Below are 12237 nucleotides of genomic sequence, written 5' to 3' on the forward strand. Positions count from 1 at the left end.
TGTTTTACCTGTACGGCGTACCCCCACTATTTATTTTGCCGGGATGCAGTACCAGACCTTACCTCCTTACGTTCACCCCTGGAGTAGGCCTACACCTCCATCTAGTGGTCGCGTCGGGGACAACAGTTGTTGACAAGCTAAGCCTAACCCTAACCCTTTTCCTAACCTTAACTCCATTCTCCTAACCTGCTACTTTAATTCACCTAACCTGCTGCATTAGTTCTCCTAACCTGACACATTAATTATCCTAACCTGCTATGTAAACAAACCATCTGTGGCAACAAATCATCAGTATCACCACAGGGCAGGGGCAATGAGAGAGTGTTGAATTTAGTCAAGAAAAAAATGAATTGCTATTTTGATTTGTGAGGTTTATTTGATCTAATAGAAGTTTCGTAATGCTTAGGTTGTTACGAGTGTACTGATAAGTGTGATGCACTTCACATCCTGGCAACTTTGAGAAAAAACACCTTATATCAGAGTTCGAAACAGTCTATGCATACCAGTGGAGGCTGCTAAGGGGAGGACGGCTCATAATAATGTCTGGAACGGAGCAAATGGAATGGCATCAAACCATGTGTTTGATGTATTTGATACGATTCCAATGATTCCGCTCCAGCCATTACCACAAGCCTGTCCTCCCCAATTAAGGTGCCACCAACCTCCTGTGATGCATACTCATGAAAATAGCATGGCATATCACTCTCCATTGAATACAGGTGGTTGACGTCAACACCCCTCATCGAATATTCAAAAAAGTATTTAAATAATGAGATGTATCCACCAATCCAAAGAGAGGAATAGGCGGGAGCTTGACAGCCCGCCGTTCTGCTCTATTGACGACGAATCCCATTGTTAGGGCGGAGACATAAGCATCTCGTCATTATATCCAGTATCTCTGGCGATATGACGTCTCAAAAAAAGGTCTGTAGTGCACACTCCACAACAGAAGGTGGCGTTGAACATCAATGATTTAGAGACGGCAGCTCTCGCCTGACATGGAAGAAAAAAATGCGTATTGCGAAAAAGCTGTCCAGTGGGAAGGCTCGTCGAATACTGTAGATATCCCTACGATATCCTGTATTTGTCTGTCTTTACAACCAATCAAATTATCTACCTACTCATGTAGCGAGCTTCTTACTTGAAACATAATTCTTGGATAATAGAGTCATAGTAGAAGAAGTCTCATTTCAATATGAATGAGCCAGAGGGACTGCGGTTCAGGAGACTGAACAGACCACAGATCATCACAGACGAATTACAGGAACCCCAATACAAGGGCACCAGGTAAGCTATTTTACTCAGTATTGATATTAACATCAGATGCTGCTTTCCTTGCTACTGTAGTATTGCATCACGCACAGATGCACAATCAACCACTGTGTATCAGACTGGGTGATTCTCATTTGCGCTTCCTAGCTGATGGCAGATGCAGAGGTAAACAAGCCATATCTAGGTCAGTTTTACACTCACTGACTATGCAATTACTTTGCATTATGCATGCATGGTATGAACCAAACTGTCAGTAATAAGTGGAGAACGCATTGACCAGCATGCACTTAGTGTAGGCTATTGATAGTAAGGCCTATTCAAGTTTTTCATAGATGCGTTCTCTCTGAAAATAGATGCATGTGCATTCTGTGTGTATGTTTGAGTACTGTATCATCCACTGTTGACCAGAGTTCATGGATCTCTTCAAACACCCAATAACAAATTGATATTAAAGCTACAGTCTGGGATCTGGGAATCTGTTCAATATACCCATTGATTCTTGGAAGAATATAACTTAGCCCTATGCCTCAGGAGCTTAACACAACTGTCATAACTTATAACCCAAAATATAAAGGTTATAGGCCTACTCCATTGTTTACAGACAACAACAACGTAAACCAACAGTGTATGGCTTACAAATATTTATCATATGAATGTCATAGACTCTCAGTCCTTGCATCTAGAGCCCTATGAATTTGAAGAGGTAACATTTCCTCAGCTGTATAAAAAAAGTGTTGGGCGGCTTTAATTTGTTATATGTTTTGTTTTTCCCAGTACCTATAGTGGAAAGGTATTCCGTGTGATCCTGGTGACCCTGGGAGGATGCCTGATCCTTCCATTGCTTGTAGTCTTTTTTCTGCTTGAGTCTCCTATTCACCCTGAGCTTCTCAGGTGAGCTGTCAAGAATTGAAATCCTTCTCTCTTTTTTCTCCTGGTCTTTAGAATCATGTTCACTCTAATGTCTCAGAAATGTATTGACTTCAAGGAAGGTTAACATTTACATTTTAGTCATTTAGCAGACGCTGTTATCCAGAGCGACTTACAGGAGCAATTAGGATTAAGTGCCTTGCTCAAGGGCACATCAACAACTGTTTAATCAGCTTTACTACAAGATACTTTAGAATCAGTCTGCATAGTCAACATTTCTGCTTACTTTTTAACTTTCTGGATGTCGGTTTGTGGAAACTGTTCTGTACATGTGTAGCACAAGTCCTTCTCACAGATCTCACTCCACTGTTACTTGTATAACATACATATTAGGTAGTATATAATGTCAGTATGTAGAATGGTTTCAGTCATCCCTTATCAATAGAATTGATCATGTAGGCCTAGATGTTCTGATGCAAAGACAAAATGCTTAGCCAAACATGACTTTTTCAGTAATTGCTTAATTATTGATTGAAGAAAGATTGATGAGGCACTCGGCTCAAAGTTTGAATGCACGGTTGCAATTTTCTTTTAGGCGCTTCCAGTCAGTCCAGAATCCCCACTGCCTCTGCCACAACAACCCCTATGTCTCCACAACTGCATAGCCACATTTCTAAATACTGCATTCTCTATTAATGCTATTATGCTGAGTGATTTGCTGTCCCTACTTGCACAATGGCCTTGGGTCATAGACAAAGCTGATCTAATTTATTACCAGTCTGCCCCTCAGACCAAATAGCATGCGTCTCCCTCTCCTCATTAGAATTCATTGCTCAATTCTGCATCCACACTTAATGATCCATTCTGAGGTCTTGGGGCCAAGGATGTCCTCTCTTATTTCTCCACAGCACTAGGCTTCAGGGTAAAGGCTAGACTGGGACAAGGGTGTTGATCAGTGATTCATACTGATTATTTTCCCTAATTTCTTTCCTCTTGTCTTTTCAGCCTCAATGAGCCGCCCCTTATGTCTGGGTGTTACGAGGCCAACTTTAAGCTGAGGGAGGCAGAGCGGCTGTTTGAGGACCAGCTTGTTGGCCCAGAGTCTATTGCTAACTTTGGAGGTCAGTATGAGGCTAGGCTAGAGTATTCCAGCTGGAGTCTCGCCACATGACAATGTCTTTCATATCTTTCACCCAGTTTGTTTGGGCTTGTGTAATTTGTGGGGATTCAACAGTAACAGCAGTCTAATAGTTCAAAGCTGAGGGGGCAATGCTGGGGTAATGCTGTCTGGATGGCGGTGTTGACCAATAATAGCAGATGCTTAAGTTTCCAAATCTGCACATACTGCGTGGTCTTAGTGACGGACAGGTATTTGGCATGACACATTGTCACATTTGACTTGTGCTTTACTAGTTTACTTCTGCAACGGTTGTTCTATTCTGATGTCCAACATATTGCCTTTACTTTTGACCAGTATCTAAATACACATTTTGATTGTTTATCTCTCTCTATAGATGTGATTTACACTGGTACGGCTGATGGAAAGATAGTGAAGATTGAGGGCAAGAGCATCACTGTTATAGCCAGACTTGGCAAGCCACCCTGTGGTAAGTGAGTAAGGGGCTTTGACTAACTGATTACTCACACATTGTGTCCGTCTGATTTCATAAGCTTTCATTACACAATGTTGTCTCTACCCTCAACATGACATGATTTAGACAAATGACCCAACAGTTCCCATTGCTCAAAACTGGAGTTTCAAATGCTCATTCATAAGCAACTCTTAGTAGATGCATTTCACTCATGACCTTTATTGATTGTTTTTCTGCTTACACAACAAGGATGGCTTAATGCACAACAGGCCTAGCATATTGGCTCAAAACTGAAAAGACATGTCAAGAATAGACTGAGCTCTAACCCAAGTATTTGCTCATATTAATCAGATTAGCCTGTTCAAAATGATTTAAATAATTGCACCCAATAAATTATGAATTACTTTACATACCTCATATCCACTGTGTTATGTACTTTTATTGTAGATGGATCCCGTGAACAGGAGCCTAGCTGTGGACGACCCCTGGGTATCAGAGTGGGTCCTAACGGCACCCTGTTCGTAGCCGACGCCTACCTGGGGCTGTTCGAGGTCAACCCTGTCACAGGTAAGCAGCACACACAGCAATGGCATCACAGTTTTCTATTTCCTTACAGGATAGATTTTAATATCAATAATGTGACAAAGACCTGTTTGTTTTTTGCGAGGAATTAAATATTTGTTTTAGGTTTTCCAACAATTTCACCTTATACTTAGTATAATCAATTTTGTTGAAAATACTATCCTCAAAATAAAAGTGCTGGATTATGCAAGTCATTTTAGTGATGTAACTCTCTCTCTTTGACTCATTATAAAGGTGAGGTGACCAACCTGGTGTCGGCTGGACAGATGGTTGGGGGCCGGAGGCTCTCCTTTGTCAATGACCTGGATGTAACACAGGATGGGAGGAAAGTGTACTTCACCGACTCTAGCAGCAGGTGGCAGCGCAGAGACTACCTTCATCTCATCATGGAGGCCACAGCAGATGGACGGTAACTGTTACCACAGAATTTATGAAGAGCCTTGAGCACATTCTAATAGCAAGTTCTTGTCTACTTTGTCAAGAGTTTCTGTTGAAATGTTATGCATATAGGGAAGGGGTCTCCAACCTTTTTCTAGCATGAGAGCTACTTTTAAAAAATGAAAGGTGTTGTGAGCTACTCATTTCTTTCTAGCTTTCAAATAGGCACATCCTTCTCTTCTCCTCTCCCCTACAACTCTTCCCCGGGTCCTTAGTGTACAAGAGAAAGTAGTTCACTATGTTTTCTGTCAATATAACTGGTAAAATAATGGTTAATTAACAACTGTAAGGGGGCCCTGTAAAATCTGTAATTGTTTTCTCCCAAATTCTGTTTAATATTTTCCCAAATTATATTCGCTCAGTTGTATTTTTCCTGGTTTTAGATGTTTTCGTTTTTCAATCTCAAAATTATAATTGTTCGTAGAGAAACAATGAAATTGAATCTTCTGAGTCCATATCAATGCTTAAATCACATCAGGAGACAATTGTATTTTATGTCTGGAAGAAAACTAACAAATTTGGATTTTGGAGTGTAATTCCCCTTTAATTGCGCATCTGGCCCTTTAATTGCTCATCGAGTGAGGAATGTGCTATCTAGCGATGGTTCTGTGCTGCTGCTCATTTCATGACAAAGTTTGCAAATAACAAATAATTGATACAAATTATATACTTACTCATGATATACTTCTGTCAGGTAAGCTTACTTTGCAGTTAACATTTAATTGAGAACGTTTTGGGGAAAGTACTTCTGGAAATTAATTGGCAGATATTGTGTTTGGTTTGGCTTTTTAAGCCAATAGTGGCTAACCAGGGGTGGATAATGTCAATGTTGCATTGATTAGATAGTAGCTGGGATCTTGCGGTGTCTGATACTTGTGAGATTTGTTTATGACATTTTACGGTGGAACACTTGAAAATTGCATGTACTTTCAGAATTGTTTGGTGAGCTACTCATAGGTGCGCTGCGAGCTTCTGGTAGCTCGCAATCGACCTGTTGAAGACCCCTGGTATAGGGCCTTGTCATATGTTAATCATGAATTTTATAGAATGAAAGCTATATCCCTTACTTAAAAGCATTTGTGTTGATACATAATGCGGGTACCTTACATTTTAAAGAAATTGAACACTTTATAAAGGCAACAACCTTAAGTCTGAGCAAAGCTGTCCATATGTAACCCTTTGTCTGTCTTATAGCGTGTTGGAGTATGACACAGAGACCAAGGAGGTAACAGTGCTGATGGAGAACCTTCGTTTTGCTAACGGGATCCAGCTTTTCCCTGATGAGGAGTCTGTGCTGGTGGCTGAAACTACTATGGCTAGGATACGCAGGTACTGTAGAGTTGATCCTCCTGAGCAACACAACCAACCTTATTTAACTACTGCACTGAGTGACAAAATGCTGGCCACAGGGGATTGAATGTTCTGTAGTTATCTCATGTTTCATCAGATGCTAGGTTGTTGTGGTGCCGGCTTGTTGAACGTGCTCCTAGTGCGCCCACAGGTTTGTTTTATTTTTATTATTTTCTCTCTCCCTTATCAAGATTTCATGAATATATTTCGCCTTTGTAATAGCACACTTTGTTAAACCTGCCGGGAGCACAGTCAATTCTCTCAAGCCTCACGTGTATAAATAATGCAAGTGCACTGTTGCCTTGGTAACAGAGTCCCTTCACCAAGCTGCCTGAGCAGAAAGACAAAATTGGCTTGTCCTTTCTCTTATAGCAATGCTAGTGTGGGTATAGAGGGGGAGGCCTTCCTTCCTGCTGCATTTGTTTTGGGGGTGAGTGGGAGGGAGGTGTTCATTGTTTGTTCATTTCAGCCCATATGGTAATGCAGACAGTTTGGGGAAGTTTTTGATTTGCTGACTGTGCAGAATAGAAATCAGTAAGTTCATTATTTATTTATTATTTGAAATGGTCTTTTAGGTTTTCCCAGCAAGTAGATTTTCTCCCTCCCAAAACTGGTTTATAATAGTCATAACTAATGCATTTGCTTTTGGCTTTATCAATGCAGACAGTTTGCTGAGCCAAATCCCCTGCTGCTGCTGCTAAGAGCTCTGAAGCTGGGTTGTCTTTTTATAACACAGCTTCAAAGTATTGTGAAGACTGCTCGTACAAGAGTTTTGTCAAATGTTTTGAATTGTTTCCCATAATACCTCTGTTACCTGTCACACATACCATAAGCATAAGGCAACCCATTTTAACCTTCATCTGCATGACAAAATTGACTTTCTTTCCCTCATCTCCTGAATTTCCACAAATGTGTGTCTGACTGTGTCCCTGCAGGGTCCATGTGTCAGGTCTAAATAAGGGAGGAATGGACACGTTTGTTGACAACTTACCTGGTTTCCCTGACAACATCCGTCGCAGCTCCTCTGGAGGGTACTGGGTGGCCATGTCAGCGGTGCGGCCCAACCCTGGATTCTCCATGCTGGACTTTCTGGCCCAGAAGCCCTGGATAAAGAAGCTAATCTTTAAGGTAGATTATATTACATGATGTGATAGCAATTTACTGTGAATATGAGTCTGATATTCATTCCTATTGGTCTGGTATTCATTCCTATTGGTCTGGTTCTTAGGTGTTTTTGCATTCAAGGGTTTGGGATCTTGCCAGCTGGAAATCTGCCTAACAAATATTGAAGGAATACATAAAGTATACCTCATTCATTGTGACCATGAGACCAGTTTGTTAGAATGTCTCTACTTCAGTCTGGTGTTGGTGCTATGACTCATCCCTCCCCCCTCTCCCTGCAGCTCTTCAGTCAGGACATGCTGATGAAGTTTGTGCCTCGCTACAGTCTGGTGATAGAGCTGCAGGAGAGCGGGGCGTGCATGCGTAGTTTCCATGACCCCCACGGCATGGTGGCAGCCTACGTCAGCGAGGCACACGAGCACGACGGCCACCTCTACCTAGGCTCCTTCCGCTCCCCTTACCTCTGCAAGCTGGATCTCAGCAAGGTTTGACCAGGGAGCTGAGCACAACCACTGTCTCGTACAAAACCCATATATCGTTGCTTTCTGATGAAAACCACTCATCTCCAAAACAGGAACTTTTCAGGAAATGGAAAAAACTGCCATATTTTCCCATTAACAAACATACAATTTTGAAACTTCAGAAGCTATTTTGAATATATGTTCTTGGTCATAGTCATGAAATGTTCAGAGTACATTGAGGGGAGTTGCTGCTTTCGATACATGTCAAAAATAAAATGTTGCAAAAATTGAAATTAGGTTTATCAGACAGCAACGATATGTTCCACACTGTGAGACTGCTCTCTGCCTACCTAACACCTCCCTACCTAGTCTCTCCCAAAGGAGTGTTTTCCAATAACAACAAATAAATCAGAATTGATCAGAATGGCTTAATGCTTGATGTGCTGCATTTGCATTGCTTATCGCCAGCTTCAGGAAAACATGGGCTAGTCTTCATTAAGTATCTGCACATTTGACTGGGATGCATATCCATCCTTTCTAGTCTTATCGGCCCACAATTAACTATTAACCCTTTAACTTCCGTTGACAGGTATGATGGTGTGTTTCAGTTGGAGCTCAAGGACTTTTTTATTTAACCAAGCATTCCTTGGGCTAAATTGTTTGCTCAAAAATCCCCATGTTGTAAGGTACATTGTTTTTCAGGTCTGTGTTTTGTGTTGTTGAAATGAGGTGCCAAATTTGTTTGTTTCGTTTGTGTGAATCATTCCGTATCTGCACTTTGAACACATTTTTTGCACTGAGCTCTAATCTCACCCCTAAATATAACTGACAATGTTATTCTTGTACTTCAGACTTAATTTTATCAGTAGAAATACAGAACACTGAATCCGTATTATTTTAGGAGTGCCACTTCATACTGATTTCTTCTGTTGTCTGCTTTTGTATATTGCACTGTCAACTGCTTAACGGAATGTCCATTTTTAGCTCAATGTTGAATGCTGCCGGCCTTCAGCTGAGCTTACTTTGAATTAAAACAGTTGTTTTAAAACAGTTTGTCTAATAATATGAAAAACATGGCACATTTCTAGTTTGTTTAGCTACTTAGTGTTTATATACTACTGCCATAAAAGTTTAGCCTGCTACTGACCCACTGCATGTCTTAAATGAGAGAAACCAGTTGGACAGGTCGTCTCATGTCAGTGTACGCCTCAAATGTACAGTAGACATGAGCGCACATAGAAACCCTCCCCTGCCTCAGAGCCAGTGGAGCTCATCAGATCAAGGGCCTCATCAAAAGAGGGTGCACGGAGTGCTGCTTCAAAGAGGTTGCTGAGAGCTCAGAGGAGAGTACCCGAACCCACTCAGCGAGCTTCCTCCCAGGGCTGCCCTCTGCAGGAGGGGCCCCTCCACTGCTGCAGTGTCAGCCTCATTGGCTCTCTACTCGCTCAAGATCAGACGCTGCTGGTGCTGCACTGGTTTCATAAGAGCCTTTGAATGATTTAGAGGCTGTATCAGACACAAGACCAGGCTTTTCAAAGGATTCAGGTCACTGAGTGCTGAGGAAGAATGATAATCCGGGCCGTAAAAAGGATGGAATCTCTACAAGTTTAGATGGGCTTATATCATTGTGCTTGGTTGTCAAGTCCTTGTTCACAAGGTTCCGTTTGTGCTCAGAACATCTGCACAGATGTTCTATTCATTCCTTCATACGGATATGACGATCCAGTTTGGGATTTAGGATTTTATTGATCCGAATGTATCAGTCTGTGTAGACCCTAACTCAGGCCAAAACATGATTAATTATAATTCATTGTATAATTTGCAAGGGACAAAGCAGTCTACCATTTTATTTGAGGATTACAAGGTTAGGTGGCTTTAGGTTGTTGTAGCTGTGTAAGTTACCCTAAAATACATATTGGTACTCAAGAAACATGGTAATTGCCATTGTTATACCATACGTTAAGGCTCAATTTTATTTAGAAAAATGAAAATGCTCAGTTATGATCATGTTTAGAGGGAAATGGCTAAGGAACTTCCTCAGAACATTGAAACCATGAAGGATTGGGTTTCATGGAGAAGTTGAAGGTCGGTCAGATGGACTGCAAGAAAAATAGGTAGTCTTCATGAAGTGGAGCCAAGGCATAGTCCAAACCTCAAAGTCACAGTGGAAGGTCTGAAAGACAAACATGCACTCTATTATAATGAATCACTCCAACAATGTTGACTTTCAGCTATGATCCACTCGCCAGTCAAAATTAGTGTTGATCTTCACCCAATTGCTATACATACAACTTCAACATAATGTATCATATTTAAATTCAATGCACTACTTATTTCTATACTAAAAATGTGTACTGTACAATACCTGCTGTAACAAACCATCTGGTTGGAACTTGCAGTTGGCCAGGTCTGTGTCGCTGTGTCTGTTTTTGCGGCACACAGTCCGTGAGAGGTCTACTTCCATAATGTATTTGAGTCCCCTTACAATCTGTAACAGAAAGCTATGTTGAACTGAAGAAGTTTATGCCTCACTGGTATAGTCCAACTATAGTGAACCATACGCCAGTGTTTCCCAACTCCAGTCCTTGAGTAGCCCCAACAGTACTCATTTCTATTGTAGCCCTGGACAAGCACACCTGATTCAACGTATCAACTAATCATCAAGCCCTCAATGAGTTGAGTTTGTCCAGGGCTACAACATAAATGTGCTGTTGGGGGTATTCGAGGACCCGAGTTGGAGAACAATGCCAAATGGTATAGTTCACAATATAGTTGGACTATACCAGCGAAGTATAAACTTATTCAGTTCAACATAGTTTTCATCCTTATTTCGACGCCATATGGAACACATTCGATAGGACTACTCCAGTATAAATTGTCAGTTATTGTAAGTCCTCCATACCTGTCTTTCTGCTTTCTCAATTGCAAATGGCTTGAAGAGGAAAGCATCATTGGTCTGATTGTTAAATGAATAGGTCCCATGAAGCACTGCCTTTAGGACCCCCTTGTCATTCGTGCTGATATTATATGGCGCGCCAGGCACAAACCTGTGGCAACTGACTGGAAACAACAAAAAGTGCTAATTGAACACAAGATAACATTCACAAAATGTTTGCTACATTAGAGTAACAGGTTTTAGGTTCTACAGGTCTTACACTCTTCCTATAAACACCGAATTAGGTCAGCTTACACAAGACCGTGCAACAACTCAAAGTCAGAACTGTAGCCAAAGGCAAGTGCCACACAATATTTTTCTCATACCGATAAATAGTCAACCAACATGAGCAGAGAAATCTGACTCCCCACGAACAAACTGAAACCAAGCCATAACCGCCTAATACTAACAGAAATCTAGTCAACAGGATATAGCTGCATTATTGCACAAGAATGATCAACTGTCATGCATTTCTACTGATCAAAGAGACAACTCATTATTCAACATTTTTGTAATTACATACATTGTGTGATTATGTTATGGTAAAGTAATCAGAATTGTTAATTGTGGACGTAAGTTGACAAAATCCACAGATCCTAAGAAAACCAAGATAACCAACTGGCTTCAAACATGACATGCAAATCCTCCAACTTCTACTAAACACAGACAATTTCATCCTATTAAAAGAAGATCTTACCAATTGAGCACAGGCACAAGCCAGAGAAGAGCAGAAGCATATAACTCAGCCCCATGCCTGTTGGAGATTTCTCAACACTGTTCTGTTTATTTTACTTCCTGTAAGGCAACACTTGCACTACACATTGCAGCCTAGCAAAACTTACCATGGCCCTACTTCCACAAGACAACCAATTAACTAGCAGGTGCAGCCAATAGAGAAAACTGAACAAACTAGTCTTTTGATTGACATTCTCTAATCTTTTTGCAACAGAACATTATTTTTCATTAATTGTTACTTGGAAAGGTGGTGCTTTACCTATATATAATTAGTACATAAAATAAAAGAACCACAACCAATTTTGAATTGGCCTTAAATTGGTTTAAAGCTCCCTATGAACAGAGTCCTTCTGCTTCATCTTCTTCTTCTTTAGTGGGGGTTTATCGGCGGTTGGCATCCAACATTATGGTGCATTACCGCCACCTACCGCACTGGAGTGTTGGCCAGAGACAGGGATAAACTAAATCCTACCTGCCAACCCCGTTTCTCTTAAAAAAGATAACAACATATTTGAGAATATATCTAATGACGCTCTGCTCAATATACTCTTTAAACTAATTTCCTGTATCCCCTTCTCCCTCATACTAAATCTCATCCTCTCTGATACTGCCCACACTGTAGCAATACATGCTCCACAGTCTATTTCCTGACAATAATCACACTTTCCTGATGGATGCTTTCCTATCACGTTTAATGTCTTATTCAACTGGCCTCTCTTCTGTCTCTTCCTGCTGTCCTCCCCTCCCCAATTTTCCTCTGTACTTGAAATAAATGCCTTTCCCTTATTATCTCTATTCCACTGCTCCTGCCATCTCTGCACCATCACTGTATATTTACATTTTAGTCATTTAGCAGACGCTCTTATCCAGAGCGACTTACAGT

The 12237-nt window shown here is 41.0% G+C and overlaps 2 protein-coding genes across 2 annotated transcripts; one reads left to right on the forward strand and one right to left on the reverse strand.

Moving 5' to 3' along the window:
* The first annotated feature begins 1000 nt into the window (after positions 1 to 1000).
* LOC311127902 (adipocyte plasma membrane-associated protein) lies at positions 1001 to 8734 on the forward strand. Its single transcript, XM_084159801.1, has 10 exons — positions 1001 to 1287; positions 2047 to 2163; positions 3145 to 3260; positions 3654 to 3746; positions 4179 to 4298; positions 4548 to 4722; positions 5946 to 6080; positions 7037 to 7229; positions 7505 to 7708; positions 8274 to 8734. The coding sequence occupies exons 1-10, from the start codon at positions 1196 to 1198 to the stop codon at positions 8277 to 8279; spliced, it is 1251 nt and encodes a 416-aa protein (XP_084015927.1). The 5' UTR covers positions 1001 to 1195; the 3' UTR covers positions 8280 to 8734.
* Positions 8735 to 9656: 922 nt separating this feature from the next.
* cst7 (cystatin f) lies at positions 9657 to 11420 on the reverse strand. Its single transcript, XM_084175948.1, has 4 exons — positions 11317 to 11420; positions 10587 to 10744; positions 10050 to 10172; positions 9657 to 9857 (listed from the first exon to the last, which is right to left on the reverse strand). Exons 1-4 carry the CDS (start codon positions 11369 to 11371, stop codon positions 9753 to 9755), a joined length of 441 nt encoding a protein of 146 aa, XP_084032074.1. The 5' UTR covers positions 11372 to 11420; the 3' UTR covers positions 9657 to 9752.
* Positions 11421 to 12237: the final 817 nt, after the last annotated feature.

Source organism: Coregonus lavaretus (genome assembly GCF_964263955.1).
Source record: "Coregonus lavaretus genome assembly, chromosome: 1".
NCBI classification, from domain to species: Eukaryota; Metazoa; Chordata; class Actinopteri; order Salmoniformes; family Salmonidae; genus Coregonus; species Coregonus lavaretus.